Below are 21009 nucleotides of genomic sequence, written 5' to 3'. Positions count from 1 at the left end.
GCCTCCTCCGACAGTCGCTGGGACTTTACCCAAGTGGTGGGCACCAGAGCCAAGGGTCCGCTGAGCTGGGAAGCAGGTGGGGTTGCCTCCAAGTTCTGTTTCACCCCCACCCACCAACCCGGTTATCTCACCCTGATGAATCCAGTAACTCCCCCCACCCACCCTGCCCCATCCTTTCTCACTGGGGTCTGCCAGCATTGAAGATAAGTCCAGATTCATGGCAGTTCTACTGGAATTGCCTGTAGTCTCAACAGTGGCCACCATTCCCGGTTGATCGCCATTCCCGGGTGGATCAGCCAGCAGTTCTGAATCCCGACTCTAGCCCAACGACTGTTAATTAGCTACAGGGTGACACAGCCAAACAGAAAGGGAAAGCAAGGCCACCGTCTCCATGTAAAATTCCGGCATTGGATTTGACGGCGTAATCGCAAAGACAAGACAGCTTTCTCACAAACTGAGCAAATATACCTTCCGATAATTATTTATAAACCTGCAAAGGTCACTCTTTTTATATCAATTTGTTATTGAGAGCAAGTACAGCAGGTACCAGGTAGCCAGCTCCTATGAAATCTCCAGCAATTATATTAAAACAGTGCTTTCCACATCCAGGAACCTGCTTCTTAATCCAGTCACTCAAATATGGATAATTAGGGAAAGTGAGTCTCTTCAAAGAGCTGCAGAGGTGAGTCAGGATATACCACCAATTTTCAGTCAGGTTTATGCCAGCAACAAAAAATCCATCTGGGAAGGAAAAATAAAACTGGGTAAGATTATATTCAATAAAACATTGTTATGAAGAGATTACAAGATGTTCTGCAGCAAGTATTCCAAAGCACATCGATCATTATTAAGCTTGACCTTGATGTTCTTGCTCGACACTTTAAATCTCCTCCCACATGGCGGCACAGTGGTCAGCATTGCTACCTCACAGCACCAGGGACCCGGGTTCGATTCCCAGCTTGGGTCACTGTCTGTGCAGAATCTGCATATTCTCCCCATGTCTGCGTGGGTTTCACTGGGTGCTCCGGTTTCCTCCCACAGTCCGAAAGACGTGCTGGTTAGGTCCACTGGCCATGTTAAATTCTCCCTCAGTGTACCCGAACAGGTGCTGAAGTGTGGCGACTAGGGGATTTTCACAGTAACTTCATTGCAGTATTAATGTAAGCCTACTTGTGACACTAATAATTAAACTTTAAACACTCCCACTCTGACCTCTTTGCCCTCAACTTCCAACATGTTCCAATGAAGCTCAACAGAAGTTTAAGGAACAGTACCTCATCTTCTGATTCAGCCTTGCAGACTCAGCATTGAGTTTAACATTTCAGATCATAACTACTACTTCACTTTTCATCCTTTTTACATACAAAATAGGAGCATATGTGGGCCATTCAGCCCCTTGAACCTGTTCCGCCTTCAATAAGATCATTGCTGATCTGTGTGTTGAAATCTACCTCTGATAACCTTTGATTCCCTTGCCAAACAAGACTGTCTATCTCTGCCTTAAAAATATTCAATGACCCTGCTTCCTCCACCTCTGAGGCAGAGAGTTCCAAAGTCGTACAACCCTTTGAGAGAAAACATTCACGGTACGGTAGCACAGTGGTCAGCACAGCTGCCTCACAGCTCCAGAGACCTGGGTTCGATTCCCGGCTTGGGTCACTGTCTGTGCGGAGTTTGCACATTCTCCTCGTGTCTGCGTGGGTTTCCTCCGGGTGCTCTGGTTTCCTCCCACAGTCCAAAGATGTGCGGGTTAGGTTGATTGGCCATGCTAAAAAAAATTGCCCTTCGTGTCCTGAGATGCGTAGGTTAGAGGGGTTAGTGGGTAAATATGTAGGGATATGGGGGTAGGGCCTGGGTGGGATTGTGGTCGGTGCAGACTCGATGGGCCGAATGGCCTCTTTCTGTACTGTAGGGATTCTATGATTCGATGAAAACATTTCTCATCTCTATCCTATAAGGGGAATCACTAATTTTAAAACAGTGTCCCTTAGGTCTGGACTCACCCATAAGAGGAAACCATAGAATTCCTACAGTGCCATTCGGGCCATCGAGCCTGCACCAACTCTACGAAACAGTACCGCACCCAAGCCCTCCTTTCCCCGGAACCCCACGCACTTACCATGGCTAATCCACCTCAATTAAATGTCTTTGAACACTAAGGGGCAATTTAACATGCCCAATTCACCAAACCAACATAGCTTTGGACTTGAGGAAACCCACGGAGACATGGGGGGAACATGCAAACTCCACACAGACAGTCCCCAAGGCCAGAATCGAATCCCAGTCCCTAGTACTGAGGCAGCAAGTGCTAACCACCGTGCCGCCCAAACCTCCTTTCGTAAATTCATAAGATATTGGAGCAGAATTAGGCCATTCGGCCCATCGAGTCTGCTCTGCCATTCGATCATGGCTGATGTGCTCCTCATCCCCATTTTCCTGTTGACCTGAAATGTTAACTCTTGTTTCTCCCTCCCCATAAGCCTTCAATCCATTACCAATTAAAAATCTAACTCCTCCTTAAATTTACTCACTGTCCCAGCATCCACCGCACTTTGGGGTAGCGAGTTCCACAGATTCACAACCCTTTGGGAGAAGGAGGCTCTCCTCAATTCTGTTTTAAATTTGTGACCACTTATCCTAAGACTATGACCTCTCGTCTAGAATGCCCCACAAGAGGAAGCATCCACTCCACGCCTACTTTTTCCATACCTTTCAACATCCACCTTGTCAATCCCATTCAGGATCTTATATACTTTTCTAATTTAATTTCTCCTGCCTGCCACCCTATCACTGATCTTCCCTTTTATCCTTCCTTCCCCACCTCCTTTCCCTCCATCTGCTTGGTTGAAACCGATTCAATCTCTAACCGTTTCTGGTTCTGATGAAAGATCATCGACCTGAAATGTTAACTCTTGCTTCTCCCTCCTCAGATGCTGCCTGACCTACTGAGTATATCCAGCATTTTCTGTTTTCACTTCAGACTTCCAGCATGTGCAGTATTTTTCTTTCAAGTCACTATTTGAGTAAAATATTTCAACGGTAAATTGTTACAGCTAATTTTTCTCCTATTTTTGCTTCTCGTTCTCCCTTAAGGATGTAAAGTAAAAAGTAAAGTTTATTTATTAGTCACAAGTAGACTTACATTAACACTGCAACGAAGTTACTGTGAAAATCCTCTAGTCGCCACAGTCCGGCACCCTGTTCGGGTACACTGAGCGAGAATTTATCATGGCCAATGCACGTAACCCGCACATCTTTTGACTGTGGGAGGAAACCGGAGCACCCGGAGGAAACTCACGCAGACATGGGAAGAATGTGCAAACTCCACATAGACAGTGACCTAAGCCGGGAATCGAACCCAGGCCCCTGGCGCTGTGAGGCATCAGTGCTAACCACTGTGCCACCCCTGTTGCCTCCTGCTAAGGAATATTTCCACAGGACCCAGTACATAAGGCAAAATAATTATTCATGTGTGCACAGACAGATAGTAATAGGGTGATCAACCACGTGGGGGTGGGTGGGAGAGCAAGGTGTATCAGATGCAAATTGCCTTCACTCAGAAAGTCTTTTCTATTCGGGGTCATTAGATTGAGATTAGGAATAGGAACCCTTAATATTTCTCGCACCGGTCTTATTTAAGGCCAGGAGCACAGAATCCCATTGTTGCGCCCAAAATGTCATTTTGGTTGAGCTTTCTGATCTGTATGGCTCAGTATCACTGCTCAAAATAGCATCCGAGAATGGATTTTCCAAGTGTACCCCATGAATACCCCATTTGGAGTATTGTGAGCAGTTTTGGACCCCATATCTAAGGAAGGATGTGCTGGCCTTGGAAAGGGTCCAGAGGACGTTCACAAGAATGATCGTTGGAATGAAGAGCTTGTCGTATGAGGAACAGTTGAGGACTCTGGGTCTGTACTCGTTGGAGTTTAGAAGGATGAGGGGGGATCTTATTGAAACTTACAGGATACTGCAAGGCCTGGATAGAGTGGATGTGGAGAGGATGTTTCCACTAGTAGGAAAAACTAGAACCAGAGGGCACAACCTCAGGCTAAAGGGACGATCCTTTAAAACAGAGATGAGGAGGAATTTCTTCAGCCAGAGAGTGGTGAATCTGTGGAACTCTTTGCCACAGAAGGCTGTGGAGGCCAGGTCATTGAGTGTCTTTAAGACAGAGATAGATAGGTTCTTGATTGATAAGGGGTCAGGGGTTATGGGGAAAAGGCAGGAGAATGGGGATGAGAAAAAAAAAATCAGCCATGATTGAATGGCGGAGCAGACTCGATGGGCCGAGTGGCCTAATTCTGCTCCAATGTCTTATGGTCTTATGAATAGTGTCCAATCTTGCACAGCGCGCCAACGATTTTCAGATGCTACATCTGGATCCACTGCCAGCAGGGCAGTCAGAATCTCAGCCCTCACAATGTTTGTGGCTGATGTAGCGACCAAGATGAGTTGGTGGCTGTGGGTTTTCTCCGCATCAGTCAATCATTCTGCTGTTGGGATAGGTTGAAACACCAAAGATCTCCTACATTTCTGAGAACCATTTCTCGCTACCCGGATCTTTGTAAACATGCAATGCAGCTATCACATTTGGAATACTCTTGACGTTATTAAAGGGTCCGTATTTTCTGTACCTGGTCGTCCAGTCTGTTTCTTGATTTCTAGATACTGGACGAGTGATTTAGGGTCATATGTATCTGCCCACCAATAAGGGATTTTAGGCCAAAGTTCCGGATATTCTTTTGCAATATTGTCATCGTAGGAGATGATGACTTGGCAGCCCAACTCCCAAAGCCTTCTTAATGAAACAAGTTCCTGCAAACAGAAATCTACATTAAAGATGCATTCATTAATTGACCCAGCAGCTAATTGGTCCCTAGTAGAATTCAAGTCTTCTCTGGAACGCACTGAGCATTGTTCTCAGTTGAGTGCATGCCTTCCCATTTCCCTTAAATCAAATTTTGCAAAATTAGTACACAGGTTTCTTTTTTAATTATGGTGTTGCCAATGAAACGAGTTGGCCACCAATCCAAGATTATTACTTACAACAGAGGTCTTGCAACATATTTTGGTTTCAAATATGTTTTTCATTCCCTGAATCAACTCATGATGTTGTTGCTCATTTATTCCATCAAAGAACCTGCAGGCCAATATAACCACTTCCTTAGGATGGGTTTCCAGCCAGAGTCCAAATTCCTTCAAAGCCTCCTTTAAAACACATTTCCAAAATGTTAATTGCACCGAATAAAGTAACGCAATTGTCAGGCTTGTGAAAACACATAAACGAAAACACTGCTTTATCTCACAAGTTCTCCAAAGTGGTGGTACAGTGGTTAGCACAGCTGTCTCACAGCGCCAGGGACCTGGGTTCGATTCCCGGCTTGGGTCACTGTCTGTGTGGAGTTTGCACATTCTCATCGTGTCTGCGTGGGTTTCCTCCGGGTGCTCCGGTTTCTTCCCGCAGTCCAAAGACGTGCTGGTTAGGTGGATTGGCCATGCTAAAGTGCTCCTTAGTGTCAGGGGGACGAGCTGGGTAAATGCATTGGGTTATGGGGATAGGGCCTGGGTGGGATTCTGGTCGGTGCAGACTCGATGGGCTGAATGGCCTCCTTCTGCACTGTAGGATTCTATGGTTATAAAAATGCTGGTGTTCTGCACTATGACCCTTGTCCTTTGACCTAGATTTCTAATAAAAAACCTCGGGGAGGTGATGACCTACTGGTATTATCGCTGGACTATTAATCTAAAAGCTCAGCTAATGTTCTGGGGATCTGGGTTCGAATCCCACCACGGCAGATGGTGGAATTTGAATTCAATAAAAAAAAAATCTGGAATTAAGAATCTACTGATGACCATGAAACCATTGTCGGGGAAAAAAACCATCTGGTTCACTAATGTTCTTTAGGGAAGGAAATCTGCCGCCCTTACTTGGTCTGGCCGACATGTGACTCCAGAGCCACAGTAATTCCACAGCCAATGTTGTTGACTCTCAACTCCCCCCCACAAGGGCAACTAGGGATGGGCAATATATGCTGGCCAGCCAGCAACGCCCATGTTCCACAAATGAATTTTTTAAAAACGTAACAAAAATGCAGTCAGCAAAATGGCAGGAAATATTTATATTTAGCGAAACATTTGTATTTAGAATCAGATTTCCTGATATTTTCAGTAGGACTCACTCACCAGGACTGTTACGGTTGTAAAGATCCCGTGTGTAAAGTATAAATGATCAGATGTGTCATTTGGTTTATGTGCAATTCTTAGGTCAAAGTATCGGATACCTGCTTCCAGCTGTTCAGTTATACTTGATTCCTATGAAATAAAAAACAGGGTTTAGTTATCAACTCCTTTCTGCCTTGCTACATAAAATTGAAATCTTCCATGTGGTATCTACATTGCAATGGGTGACTACAATTGAGTACTTATTTGATCATAAAGTTCTTTGGGATGTTGTGAATGGTACTTTATAAATGCAAGTTCATTTCCTGTAAGTGTGTGCTTTATGCCTGGCTTATCGGAATGTTATGTAACACTGTTTCAGAGGCAGCCAGGAAACGCAGTGAGTTATCTAAGAGAAGTGAAACAGGAATACGTGGGCTGGGGAGGTGGAAAAGCAATGGCAATGGGTGAGAGGATGAGGGATAAGTCCATCAGTAGCACCTTCCCAACCTGCGACCTCTACCATCTAGAAGGACCAGGGTAGCAGATGCATGGGAACATCACTACCTGAGCATAGGGCGGCACGGTAGCACAGTGGTAGCACAGTGGTTAGCACTGCTGCTTCACAGCTCCAGGGACCTGGGTTCGATTCCCGGCTTGGGTCACTGTCTGTGTGGAGTTTGCACATTCTCCTCGTGTCTGCGTGGATTTCCTCCGGGTGCTCCAGTTTCCTCCCACAGTCCAAAAATGTGCGGGTTAGGTTGATTGGCCGTGCTAAAAAATTGCCCCTTAGTATCCGGGGATTAGTGGGTAAAATATGTAGGGATATGGGGGTAGGGCCTGGGTGGGATTGTGGTCGGTGCAGACTCGATGGGCCGAATGGCCTCTTTCTGTACTGTAGGGTTTCTATGATTCCCCTATAATTTCTGTCAGGCTACACTGACAGCCAGTGCCCACATCTCCTACCTACCAAATAGAGAAAAAGACTACAAATAATCAGACAGACAAAGTCACAGGTAACGAAACTAATTTGGGACAAGACACAAACAGAATAGCTGAGAGAGACAACTTTACAAACATGAGAACTGTACTCACATACGCACAAAGATATCACAACAGACTATCTGCTATGGTGCCTTCCGGCTAACTGCCAGAGTCCTCCACTACACCCTATTGCCTCACAGCGTCAACGGCCCAGGTTCAATTCCGGCCTCGGGTGACTGTGCAGAACCTGCACGTTCTCCCTGTGTCTGCGTGGGTTTCCTCCGGGTGCTCCGGTTTCCTCCCACAGCTGGTTAGGGTGCATTGGCCATGCTAAGTTCTCCTTCAGTGTACAAGAACAGGCGCTGGAGTGTGATGATTAGGGGATTTTCCACAGTAACTTCATTGCAATGTTAATGTACTCCACTCCACTCACCTGATGAAGGAGCAGCACTCCGAAAGCTCATGATACTAAATAAACCTGTTGGGCTTTAACCTGGTGTTGTGAGACTTCTTACAATGTAAGCCTGCTTGTGATACTAATAAATAAACTTTAAACTTTGAATAGTTCTCCTTCAGGAACTTACCATTTGTATTTGTATACACTGTAAATAATACAGGTTCACTTATGCTTCAAATGTAACAACTTGGAATTCAGGTGACCTTAAAAAATCACAGGTAAGGCCTCAGTGGGAGCATTGTGCTTAATTCTGGGTACCAGTCTTTAGGAAGGTTGTCAAGGCCTTCGAGAGGGCACAGAATAGATTTACTAGAATGATATATTATTGCAGCACACTTTGGTGCCATTATCTTCACCCTCTAACTCCACCTACAGTACTTCATTCAGGACTCTCATGTATAGTGACTGTAGAAATTCACCAGTAATATGAAACATTGCATTAAGGATGTAAATGTCCAATACGTGGCGTGCCAGAATTAGTCATTCACTTAACAAAACTGTCCACCATCAACAAGGCACAAGTCAGGAGTGTGATGGAATATTCCCCACTTGCCTGGATGGGTGCAGCTCCAACAACACTCAAGAAGCTTGACACCATCCAGGACAAAGCAGCCCCGCTTGATTGGCACCACATCTACAAACATTCAATCCCTCCACCACTGACGCTCAGTAGCAGCAGTGTGTACTAGCAGTAGCAGCAGGGTGTAGTGGAGTACAAGATGCACTGCAGCAATTCACCAAAGATCCTTAGACAGCACCTTCCAAACCCATGACCACTTTCACCTAGAAGGACAAGGGCAGCAGATACATGGGAACACCACCACCTGCAAGTTCCCCTCCAAGCCACTCACCGTCCTGACTTGGAAATATATCGACGTTCCTTCGCAGTCGCTGGATCAAAATCCTGGAATTCCCTCCCGAACGGAATTGTGGGTCAACCCTTACACGTGGATTGCAGCGATTCAAGAAGGCAGCTCACCACCACCTTCTCAAGGGCAACTAGGGATGGACAATAAATGCTGGCCCAGCCAGCGACGTCTCTGTCCCACAAATGAATGAATAAAAATTCTGTCTGCATGGGCTGTGTAAAATGAGACTGCTTTGTACAAACAACTGTGATTCAAAACAAAACTAAGTTGTGCAGTGGGTTAGATAGTCACCAGCCAGACAGCTCCAGAGACGGCACTGGATTCCAGTCCAGATGAATGAGCCTTGCATGAAAGAAGTCAAGACAACCTTGATCCAGTTCCCACTGGGTGCAAAACTGTCCCCAATTTGAAACTGAACTAGTGTTGACTGAGGCTACAGGATGGGATATGTAGGAAATGGGGAAAAAAATGTCACAGTGGTACTTGTCAGCGATTGCAGCCAAGGCAATTTGCTGGACAGACTAAAAGGACTCTTTACTCTGCATCTAACCAGACTATAACCTGGAATACTTGATATGGACAACTGAGGTACAAAGTGGACCGATAAACTAATTTGCAAAAGGTGCAACATACCTGTGTCCTACTCCATTTATATATCTCCGGTCGAGTGATACAGGGAATTACATGATCCAAATAGTTTAAAATCTTTTCCGAAGGTTTGACTGGAGAGTTTAAATCTAAGCAGTACGTCATCGAGTCATGGCTTCCTAGATTGGGACAAACATAATTTTACTGTCACAACCTTGTAGGATCACTTTATGTTAATCAAGCATAAACCTGCCAAAACATTACTTACACCATAAACGGGTCAACACAAAGCGATGGAAAGGATTTCCCTATGTTCCTGACTACACTCTATCTGAATAGTTCTCCTTCAGCTGCATATTCCAGTTACTGCCTCCCCAACAGCATCCTTCAGTCACCCTACCCCAAGCTCTTTATAACTCTCAACCCAAACTACTATAATTTTTTTCATACAGAGGGTGGTGAGTGTCTGGAACGAGCTGCCAGAGGTAGTAGTAGAGGCAGGTACAATTTTGTCTTTTAAAATGCATTTAGACAGCTACATGGGTAAAATAGGTACAGAGGGATATGGGCCAAACGGAGGCAATTGGGACTAGGTTAGTGGTTCAAAAAAAAGGGCAGCACGGACAAGTTGGGCCAAAGGGCCTGTTTCCATGCTGTAAACCTCTATGACACAACGACTCTATGACATTAACAAGCTACACCTCACTTCCTCCTTTAAAAGCAAATCCTTACTAGTCTTTCAAGTATTGCCACACAATCTTTTTAGTCTGCCTGTGGAGGCAGATGGAGCCTCCATCAAGCATTTAATCCAACAGTTGCACCCTTTGCAATACAGTGCGCCATTGGAGTATCAGCCTAGTTTACATGTCCAATTACTAAAATGGAACTTAAACACTGCAATCAAGTCAGAAATGTCTCTCATGATTCTCATTAACTTCATAGAATCATAGAATCCCTACAGTGCAAAAGGAGGCCATTCGGCCCATCAAATCTGCACTGACTTTAAACTGTCTGTGAGAAGTTTGCACATTCTCCCAGGTCCTATCCCCGTAAACCCACATATTTACCCCGCTAATCACTCTAACCTACACATCCCGGGACACTAAGGGGCAATTTAGCGTGGCCAATCAACCTAACCCACGCATCTTTGGACTGTGGGAGGAAATCAGAGTACCCGGAGGAAACCCACACGGACATGGGGAGAACGTGCAAATTCCATGCTGAGAGTGACCCAAGCCAGGAACCGAACCCAGGACCCTGGAGCTGTGAGGCAGCAGTGCTAACCACTGTGCCACCGTGCCCCACTTGCTACAAAATCATTCATGGTTCTTCTAACTTGGTGCTTGCTTAACATGGGCGGGGTTTTAATTTACTCAAAATCCATTCAGTGTGCCTTTGGGAAGATAATTTCTCTTGATGCCACTACAATGGGTTCGGCCACAGGCTGGACTCACTGTTTGTGCTGCTACATCTTTGTACACTGCAGAAGTTTCCAGAAAAAAAACCAACTGAGAATTGCAAAGTGGAACTTTCTGAGTGAGTGCTAGAGAGTATGAGAATTGGATAAACACTGGGGAAGGAAAATATGCAGAACGAAGGGAAAAGGGAGTGGGATTAATTGAATCGCTCCACCAAAGAGCCATCAGAAACATAGAGGACTGAATGGCCTACTGTAATGTATCATTCTATGAGTACACTTTTCATAGCGTCGGTGTAAATACACTGAGTAATTTAGTGGCTGTAGTACTGGACTTGTGACCCTAACGTTTGTGAGTATAAACACCATCTGAATAATTGTGAAACTGAATTCTAATAAATAAGTGGAATTGTGAAACCTCCTGCTTTGTTCTGAAACCAGAACTAGCTCATTAACGTTCTCAGGGAAAGGAACTTGTTATTCCCAGGTGGCTTGGCCTGTCTGCAATGCAGATAGCTCTGTAACCGAACAAACAGTATCACTAACTCAGAGCCAGCAGGGAGCGACAATAAATGCACCACGGTACGGGCGGCACGGTGGCACAGTGGTTAGCACTGCTGCTTCACAGCTCCAGGGACCTGGGTTCAATTCCCAGCTTGGGTCACTGTTTGTGTGGAGTTTGCACATTCTCCTTGTGTCTGCGTGGGTTTCCTCCAGGTGCTCCGGTTTCCTCCCACAGTCCAAAGATGTGCAGGCTAGGTTGATTGGCCATGCTAAAATTGCCCCTTAGTGTCCTGAGATGCGTAGGTTAGAGGGATTAGTGGGTAAAATATGTAGGGATATGGGGGTAGGGCCTGGGTGGGATTGTGGTCGGTGCAGACTCGATGGGCCGAATGGCCTCTTTCTGTACTGTAGGGTTTCTATGATTCACCAGCTGATCATGATACTGACAGCCGCCTGACGACAAATAAAGGATGTATTGAAGTAGCTAACAGCACTGAGATCTAAAAACTGGGCTGGTGCCAAATGTCCTCTGGCGTTGCAACCGGAAACACCTTTGAACCTCTGTGGAACAGTTCCATTTCTAAGCACCTCCCAACATTCACACCATTGAATCAACTCCTTCATTCCGAAAGTCAACTTTACACAATTTTATGGTAGGTCAGTCTGAGCAACAACTATCAGGGTTTAATGAGCAGAGGAATCTATTACAAGGGGGATGTGTTTGATCCGCAAGATCATCATAGAATCATAGAAACCTTACAATGCAGAAAGAGGCCATTCGGCCCATCGAGTCTGCACCGACCATAATCCCACCCAGGCCCTAACCCCACATCCCTACATATTTTACCCGCCAATCCCTCTAATATACGCATCCCAGGACAGTAAGGGGCAATTTTAGCATGGCCAATCAACCTAACCCGCACATCTTTGGACTGTGGGAGGAAACCGGAGCACCCGGAGGAAACCCACGCAGACACGAGGAGAATGTGCAAACTCCACACAGACAGTGTCCCAAGCCGGGAATCGAACCCAGGTCCCTGGAGCTGTGAAGCAGCAGTGCTAACCACTGTGCTACCGTGCCGCCCGACTGGGAGGCTGAAATGGAAAACGGTTCCATTCGGCGCAAGAGGTATGACTCAGTCAGCACTGAATTCACAGCATTAACGTCTGAGAGAAAGATGGAAAGAAGTTAAGGAAAAGAGTGTCCCCCATCTTCACGTGCATTCCCTCACTTTTAAAATTTATTTGTTAGTGTCACAATTAGGCTTACGTTAACACTGCAATGAAGTTACTGTGAAAATCCCCTCGTCGCCACACTCCGGTGCCAGTTCAGGTACACCGATGGAGAATTTAGCATGGCCAATGCACCCTAACCAGCACGTCTTTCGGACTGTGGGAGGAAACCGGAGCACCCGGAGGAAACCCACGCAGAATCGGGAAGAACGTGCAAACTCCGCACAGATAGTGACCCAAGCCAAGAATTGAACCCGGGTCCCTGCTAACCACTGCGCCACCATGCACTGCAATAGAAACCACTGACACCCTACTTCTGCAACTTGGTGTAAATAAATATCGACAAAGTTGCTTGAAACACTCCATTTTCTTTACCCAATGATCATAACATATAGGAGCAGAATTAGGCCATTTGGCCCATCGAATCTGCTCCGCCATTCAATCATGGCTGATAAGTTTCTCAACCCCATTCTCCCACCTTTTCCCCGTAACCCTTTGATCACCTTACCAATCAAGAACCTCTCTCTCTCTCTGTCGGAAGCTACATACATGCTTACGAAACAGGGACACAGGAGACAATTGCTGAACTAACTTATTTCTCATGGTGTTGTTTAATAGAGGAAAGCTGCAGAGAATCTCCTAGTGCTCTTTGAGTCCTGTCATTAGTTATTAACATATCCCCTCCACCCCCAAAGTAACAGCTGCTATCTCCAGCAGTGCAGCCCCGCACACTGGGGACTCAAAATATATTATGGGGATAGGGTCTCGGAACGGATGACCTTCAAAATGCTTAATTTTTTTTATTGATTCAGGGTATATGGGCCTCACTGGCTGGGCCAGCATTTATTGCCCATCCCCAACTGCCCTCCATTTCAGAGTCAACCACTTGCTCTGAGTCTGGAGTCACATGTAGGCCAGACTGGGTAAGTTCAGCAGATTTCCTTCCCTAAAGGACATTAGTGAACCAGAGGGGTTTTTCCGACAATTGACAATGGTTTCATGGTCATCAGTAGATTCTTAATTCCAGATTGTTTCTATTGAATTCAAATCCCACCACAGCAGATGGTGATAATAGCACTAGGCCATCACCTCCCCACCTAGGCCATCGCCTAGAGCTGCCAGAGAAAGTGGTTGAGGCAGGTACAATAGCGACATTAATGAACCAGATGGGTTTTTACGACAACCAACCATGGTCATCGTTAGACTTTTAATTCCTAATTTTTATTGAATTCAAATTTCGCCATCTGCCGCGGTGGGATTCGAACACAGGTCCCATTACCCTGGGTCTCTGGATTACTGGTCATGTGACAGTACCACAAGGCCACCACCTTCCCCAGGATATCTTACCTCTCCCTTGGGAAAATTGGGTGGGGATCCTGGATTCAGGATTCAATCCTGGACCGGGGAGCGGCGCGGGCTTGGGGGGCCAAAGGGCCTGTTCCTGTGCTGTATTGTTCTTTGTTCTTTGTTCCCACATTCCAGTTGACTATAAAAGACAACAATGGACTAAATGACCCATAGTTACCTGGAATGGCCAGATGGCAGAGCGACTCGTCCCATAATCTTTCTGGTAAATCTGACATCCAATGGGAAAACTGATTCTGAAGAAGACTTGAAAATAATATCTGCGAACTTGCCCTCGAATTTGCCATTTGCTACAGAAAGTTAAAAAAAAGTCATCAGTTTTACATGATTTCCTATCCCTTTGAGATTGCAGCATCAGTTTTGTCCCCAAACCAGGTGACTGACTCACTGTGTTGATATTCCTTCACCTGCAGGTTCACAAACTCAACTCTATCATCTGGAGGGGGTGTGCCAGGTGCCAAATCAGGGGTCTCCCACCCATGTCAGGGAGAACAGGGCACTGCGATGCAATGGGCCACGCTCGGATAATGGCGGCCGATGGTGCAGGAGAGAGCGTGGGCAGACCTTTTCCTCTTGCACAGAGTGCTGGTTGAGGCAGGAAAACCAGCGTGCAGCTCATTATCATAGAATATCATAGAAACCCTACAATGCAGAAGGAGGCCATTCGGCCCATCGAGTCTGCACCGACCACAATCCCACCCAGGCCCTACCCCCACATATTTACCCGCGAATCCCTCTAACCTACGCATCTCAGGACTCTAAGGGGCAATTTTTAACCTGACCAATCAACCTAACCCGCACATCTTTGGACTGCATGGGTGGCTTTTCTTGCAGCACTCTGCGCAAATATAATCTGCCGGCGTGGCCCACACCATCACGCTGGTTAGGCGGGGCCAGAATAAGCTCCGATCGCCAATAAAAATAAGGAACTCCTTCCCCCATGTACACGGAGACCGCCCCGCCCCCCCCCCACCCCCCACCCCAGAGACACACATTGAGAGCACCTCCACTCCCATGGACACAAGATACCACCCCACCCCCTCCCCATGGAGAAGAGGAAGCCCACCCTGCAATAGAGCTCTCCAGAGTGGCCCCCTTTGGCACAGCCCCCGACACTTTCCCCCAGGGTGGCAATGCCAAGGGGCAATGCCAGGGTACTGCCCAGGCATGTCCCTCTCCCCCCGGGGGCTATGCTTACCTGTGCGCTCTCCTGGCACGCCGATGTGACTTCACTTCAGCAGGGGTGGGGGGTATGCGAATGTTGGCTTGTTGAAGCCTTTCAATGCAACAATAATTGATTTAAATGAGATTCCCAAATGCAGGAACCCCTTTATGTCACCGCCCGGGAGACGGGGGCAGGGAAATCTGAAAACAAGATCTTGCTGCCGAGATTCTCATTTTCTGACTCTTGGGGGATTCTGTCATTCACCACAGGGACCAAATCCCAGCCGTGTCTTTATATCTCACACTGTTACATATATTCCTGGACATTGATGCCAACTTTGTTCGATGCTGTGGGAAGCCTTTGCTCTCACCAATATGGGCGAAATCCCATGAGGGAAGCTGGTGAAGAGGAATAGAACCATTCCCATTCCCTGGCACCCAGTGCTAGAAACAGCCAAACATGCTTGGATGCAGGGCAAAGTTCCCACTGTCCTGCTGAACAATGTGCCAATCATGCCCATTCCACACATTATTCACCTTTCCATTTCCCACATAGTATGCGGCCGTCCAACAAGGCTGAGTACCAAACTGGAGACAAAACTACTGACCCATGTTCACTAGGGCAGCACGGCGGCACAGTGGTTAGCACTGCTGCCTCTCAGTGCCAGGGACCCAGGTTCGATTCCCGGTTTGGGGAATTTCACGGTAACTTCATTGCAGAGTTAATGTAAGCCTTACTTGTGACTAATAAATAAACTTTAAACTGTCTGTGAGAAGTTTGCACATTCTCCCCGTGTCTTTGTGGGTTTCCTCCGGGTGCTCCGGCTTCCTCCCACAGTCCAAAGATGTGTAGGTTAGATGGGTTGGCCATGCTAAATTGCCCCTTAGCGTCCCGGATGAGTAGGTTAGAAAGATTAGCGGGGTAAATATTTGGGATGACGGGGATAGGGCCCGAGTGGGATTGTTTGCGGCGCAGACTCGATGGGCCGAATGGTCTCCTTCTGCATTGTAGGGTTTCTATCTTTCTATGGTTAATAGTGGCCTGATTCGGCAAATTTAGTTCAAACTGGACATTCAAATCCGAAAAACAAAAGGATGGCATGGAGTTGAACCCAAGTTCATGGAGAATTGAAAAGCCCCTGAAACCCAGAGTAGCGCCTGGTCCCCAATAATTACATCCTGCAGCAGCACGGGTAGAAAAGAAACAGCATTTGCAGGTACCTTGGAGCACATTATCTACTTGATTATGCGGGGTGCAATACATTGTCCAGTGAGAGTTTGCACTCACTTTTCCCAGCTGCAAGCGTCAAAAGCCGTGCCTGAAAGCATAGGATGTAATGTAGTGAGGTCATAATGATTTCAAAAGCAGAGTTATGCAAATCAAGCCAGTACATCTTATCATTTGGGTATTAATATTAATAACCCCCCCCCACTCCTACCCACCATTAGAAAATGAGTGGGTTCACGTCAGGTGGGAAGTTTAAATTTCCAACCTGAAATCCAACCCAGCCCGCACCTGCCCACTCCAAGTTTAATGGAGGTGGGATGGGGGCAGTTAGCCAAACTGCTGGTGGTTCAGCCAGGCAAAGCTTTGCAGGAGGCTGGCTGGCTCTGTCAGGATCAAGCATCAGGTCAAGCCCAAGATTGGGTGCAATGCCTTATCTTGTCAGCTTGGGTCCTGTTTGTCTCTCTTGTGGGGACCATGAATCAGATTGAATTGGAATTTGAATTTGGTTTTTGGAGCAAGCAAGGAGTGGATTTGGGTTTTCCTGGTCCATTCTGAGCATTGGCTTTTTAGCTTTGAGGATGGAGTTTCTATTTCTAAGTTTTTATTTATTAGTGTCACAAGTAGGCTTACATTAACACTGCAATGAAGTTACTGTGAAAATCCCCTAGTCGCCACACTCCGGCGCCTGTTCAGTACACTGAGGGAGAATTTAGCATGGCCAATGCACCTAACCAGCACGTCTTTTGGACAGTGGGAGGAAACCGGAGCACCCGGAGGAAAGCTACACAGACACGGGGAGAATGTGCAGACTCTGAACAGACAGTTACCCAAGCCGGAATTGAACCTGGGTCCCTGGCGCTGTGAGGCAGCAGTGCTAACCACTGTGCCACCATACCGTGATGTGGCATTGACAACGTCTCTTAGCAACCATGAGCTAGTGGAGGATGTGCAGCCGGTGATGCAGCTTCAGGATAAAAGTGCTCAATGAAACAGGCCAGGGAGAAGCAGCTCAGTACCACACTGCAATGGGACACAATCGCACAGACTCTCAGATCCCCTCAATGTGAAACTCAGGAGCTAGTCAATGTGTCCTGGTAACTTTTGAAAGTCTGGTCACCCCACCTAATGGCAACAATTTGTGATGCATCTTGGAAGCATTAACTATCCCAAGGTACTTCACATAGCTGAGAGGAGGCACTGACGAGGCCTTCCATGCCCGTTGGGCACCGCAGGGATTGGTGTGTATTATCCACCCCCTCAATCACATTTTGATCTAATGTTTTAAGTTACCTTTCTGCTTTGTCTTTTTGTTTCGGACGGTTCCTTTCTTTTTAGAGGCTGCCCTTCTTGCTTTACCCAAAAAAAAGGCTGAGAGGAGGCAGGCATTGAGCATCAGTTGAGGAAAGGCAAACGAGCGTGTTGTCATATCTATCGTTGCCCTAGGCTTCCCTGCTCATGACTTTGATGTGCTAATAAGGCCCTGCCTGTCTTCTCAGAACATGGTACATAGAACAGTACAGCACAGAGGAAGCCATTTACCCCATTGTGTTATGCATGAGCCTCGTGCAAAGCCTAACTTCTAAATGATAAACATGAATGGGAGAGAAGTGGGTATTTTTTTGTGGGTGGGGGGGGGATAGGTGCAGTTATAATCTAGGTTCAAGACCGTGATCTTGATATAAAGGATTAAGCAGATTACGACAGCACAAAATCACAGAATTGTTACAGGACAGGAGGCCACTGAATTCATTGTGCCCTCTCCAAATGGGCATTTTCCTTAGTGCCATCCTCCCCTCTTCTCCCCATGGGTGGCACAATTGCACAGGGGTTAACACTGCTGCCTCACAGCGCCAGGGACCTGGGTTCGATTCCCGGCTTGGGTCACTGTCTGTGTGGAGTCTGCACGTTCTCCCCGTGTCAGCATGGGTTTCCCCCGGTTTCCTCCCACAGTCTGAAATTTGTGCTGGTTAGGTGCAGTTACCCAAACAGGCGCCAGAGTGTGGCGACTAGGGGAATTTCACAGTAACTTCATTGCAGTGTTAATGTAAGCCTTACTTGTGACTAATAAATAAACTTTAACTGTACTTTAACATTGCACAATCTTCCTTTTCAATAACAGTATATTTATGTATTGTGTCACAAGTAGGCTTACACTAACATTGCAATGAAGTTACTGTGAAAATCCCCTAGTCGCCACACTCTGGCACCTGTTTGGGTACTCTGATTTAGCATGGTCAATGCACCTAACCAGCACGTCTTTCGGACTGTGGGAGGAAACCAGAGCACCCGGAGGAAACCCACACAGGCACGGGGAGAACATGCAGACTTCGTACTTTCAGTGACCCAAGCCGGGAATTGAACCCAGGTCCCTGGCGCCGTGAGGCAGCAGTGCTAACCACATGCTTCAGTTGAACCTGCCTTCACCACATTCTAAGGAAGTGTATTCCAGACTCTGACCACTTGCTGTGTGAAAAACCTTTCTTCCTCTTTTGTCAATTACTTTATATCTGTGCCCTCTCATTCGCGATCCTTTTATGAGTGGGAACAGATTCTCCCTATCTACTGTGCCCAGAGCCCTCATAATTTTGGATAACTGCTATCAACTCTCCTCTTGTCTGTCCTTTCCCCAAGGAAAACAGTCCCTCCTAACTTCATGGACATTTATTTAAGGTAACTGAACAAATCAGGGGAGAATGAGGGAACAGATCACTTTAACATCCTAAACTGATATTGCGCTGGTGACAGTGAGCTGTGAGACATACCTGTAACATCGAGAGCTTCCAGGTGGCAGAACGAGTCAGTCCATCAATACATGCCGGTTTCACATTGTCGTCCTATTTCTCCGAATATTGGGGAAATTCCTGAATCGGAAAGCAAAATTTGCGATCACACCTGGGAAAAAACTGCATACTGGCTGAGTTTGCACATGCTAAGTTGTTCTTGCAATTGTCACCAGGGCTGTGGGGTGCCACCCTCGGCGGTAACCGTGGTGAAAAGCAGAACACCGGCTAGGAAGATAAACAACATTTAGCCGCAGTACCGGGTAAACTAGTCTTTCCAGTTTTACATTCCTTAGAACCATAGAACATTACAGCACAGCAACAGGCCTTTTGGCCCTTCTTGCCTGTGCCGAACCATTTTTGTGCCTCGTCCCACTGACCTGCACCTGGACCATATCCCTCCACACCCCTCTCGTCCATGTACCTGTCCATGTTTTTCTTAAATATTAAAAGTGAGCCCACATTCACCACCTCATCTGGCAGCTCATTCCAAACTCCCACCACTCTGTGTGTGAAGAAGCCCCCCCCTAATATTCCCTTTAAACTTTTCCTCCCTCATTCCTTGAAGATCCAGTGCAACATAAATCAAAGTTTAAAGTTTATTTATTAGTGTCACAAGTAGGCTTACGTTAACACTGCAATGAAGTTACTGTGAAAATCCCCTAGTCGCCATACACCCGACCCCTGTTCGGGTACACTGAGGGAGAATTTAGCATGGTCAATGCACCTAACCAGCACGTCTTTCAGACTGTGGGAGGAAACCAGAGCACCCGGAGGAAACCCACGCAGACACAAGGAGAACATGCAGATTTCACACAGACAGTGACCCAAGCTGGGAATCGAACCTGGGTCCCCCTGGTGCTGTGAGGCAGCCGAGCTAACCACTGTGCCGCCATGCCGCCCCTTCACAAGACTATTGCTGCTGTGAAAGATCATTGTACTCTTTCTAATTGATCCATGCCAAAAGATTCCCAAGCTCCCCCACTGCAGTAGCTAATTGTTTCTTACATAGAAACTAGAAGCAGGAGTAAGCCCTGCTCCACCATTCATTATGATTATGGCAAATCATCAAATTCAATATCCTGATTCCGCCTTCCCCCTCATATCCCTTGACCCCTTCAGTCCCAAGAGCTGTATGCAATTTCTTCTTGAAATCACACAATGTTTTGGCCTCAACCATTTTCTGTGGTGGTGAATTCCACAAATCATAGAATCCCTACAGTGCAGAAAGAGGCCATTAGGCCCATCAAATCTGCACTGGCCACAATCCCACTATTCCCATAACCCCTAGCTAGTCCACCTGACACTATGGGGCGATTTTGCATGCCAATCCACCTAACCCACACATCTTTGGACTGTGAGAGGAAACCAGAGCACCCGGAGGAAACCTATGCAGACAGAGGGAGAATATGCAAAATCCGCACAAAGAGTGATCCGAGGCTGGAATCGAACGCAGATCTCTGGCGCTGCGAGGCAACAGTGCTAACCACTGTGCCACCGTGTCTCTTTTCACTGCTTATGCTCGTTCTGCTCTTTAAACCCCATTCCTACTGAACTACCAGACCATGGCTGACATTGTAAATCCTCTCTCTCTCTGGCCTGGCTGTTCATTCACCCTTTCGGAGGCTCCAGTTTAAATCCTCTCCTGTAAATTACGAGCTGCAGCCAAAGTTCCCGTCATCAGCCCTGACCTCGTTAAGTGGCTCCGAGTTAAAGCTTGCTTTCTAATGTCCCCGGGAAGCGCGCGTTTGCAATGTCAAAAAGCGTTATAAATAAACACAAGATGTTAAAAGCAGCAGATTGAGAATATTATGGAATCTCTGGCTGTGTGGGTAGCGCATAAACCAATACAACTGGATTCAGCAGCCAGGAAACAAGCCAACAGAGCCCAAGAGGGGAGCTCGTGTGTTTTGCAGAGCTAAAGAACTCATTGCAACCGGAGTGGGGTTTTGGGAATGAACCTTGCACCCGAGGCGGAAGGGTGGAGAATAAATCCTTTTGGTGAACTCACCAGTGCTGGATGCGATGGAGAGACTCACAGTGCTGGGGGGGTTTGTCCTGGGGGTTGTCAGAGCGCTCTGGGTGCTCCCGCTGCGGACTCTCAGTGCAACTGCAGGCGAATTTCCCTGTAGCTGCAGACTGTGTGTAGCTCAGAATGGGCGGGTGTTTAATAATGAATAGTCTGGGCGGGTGTGACTGATGCAGTTCAAAAACCAGTTCCCAGTCTCACAGACAGCAAAAGAAAGGGTTTATTGTTA

The 21009-nt window shown here is 46.8% G+C and overlaps 1 protein-coding gene across 1 annotated transcript; it reads right to left on the bottom strand.

The window, feature by feature from the left end:
- Positions 1-174: 174 nt before the first annotated feature.
- plcxd1.2 (phospholipase C, X domain containing 1, tandem duplicate 2) lies at positions 175-20894 on the bottom strand. The gene is made up of 9 exons (XM_078222463.1): positions 20763-20894; positions 18734-18832; positions 15965-16062; positions 13740-13869; positions 9106-9239; positions 6187-6315; positions 5050-5211; positions 4638-4818; positions 175-741 (listed from the first exon to the last, which is right to left on the bottom strand). Exons 3-9 carry the CDS (start codon positions 15974-15976, stop codon positions 509-511), a joined length of 981 nt encoding a protein of 326 aa, XP_078078589.1. The 5' UTR covers positions 15977-16062; positions 18734-18832; positions 20763-20894; the 3' UTR covers positions 175-508.
- Between the last annotated feature and the right edge of the window lie 115 nt (positions 20895-21009).

The sequence above is a fragment of the Mustelus asterias genome, chromosome 10, assembly GCF_964213995.1.
Source record: "Mustelus asterias chromosome 10, sMusAst1.hap1.1, whole genome shotgun sequence".
In the NCBI taxonomy this organism is placed as follows: domain Eukaryota; kingdom Metazoa; phylum Chordata; class Chondrichthyes; order Carcharhiniformes; family Triakidae; genus Mustelus; species Mustelus asterias.
Note: the sequence above shows the minus strand (reverse complement) of the source record. Positions and strands in the feature narration are given on the sequence as shown.

Bases quoted from the DNA above. Each gene is read 5' to 3' on its own strand.
- plcxd1.2 (XM_078222463.1), bottom strand. The intron at 9,240-13,739 runs GTAACTATGGGT...GTCCCAATCTAG, and splicing joins CTGCCATCTGGCCATTCCAG to GAAGCCATGACTCGATGACG. The intron at 4,819-5,049 runs GTAAGTAATAAT...TTCTGTTTGCAG, and splicing joins TATGTTGCAAGACCTCTGTT to GAACTTGTTTCATTAAGAAG.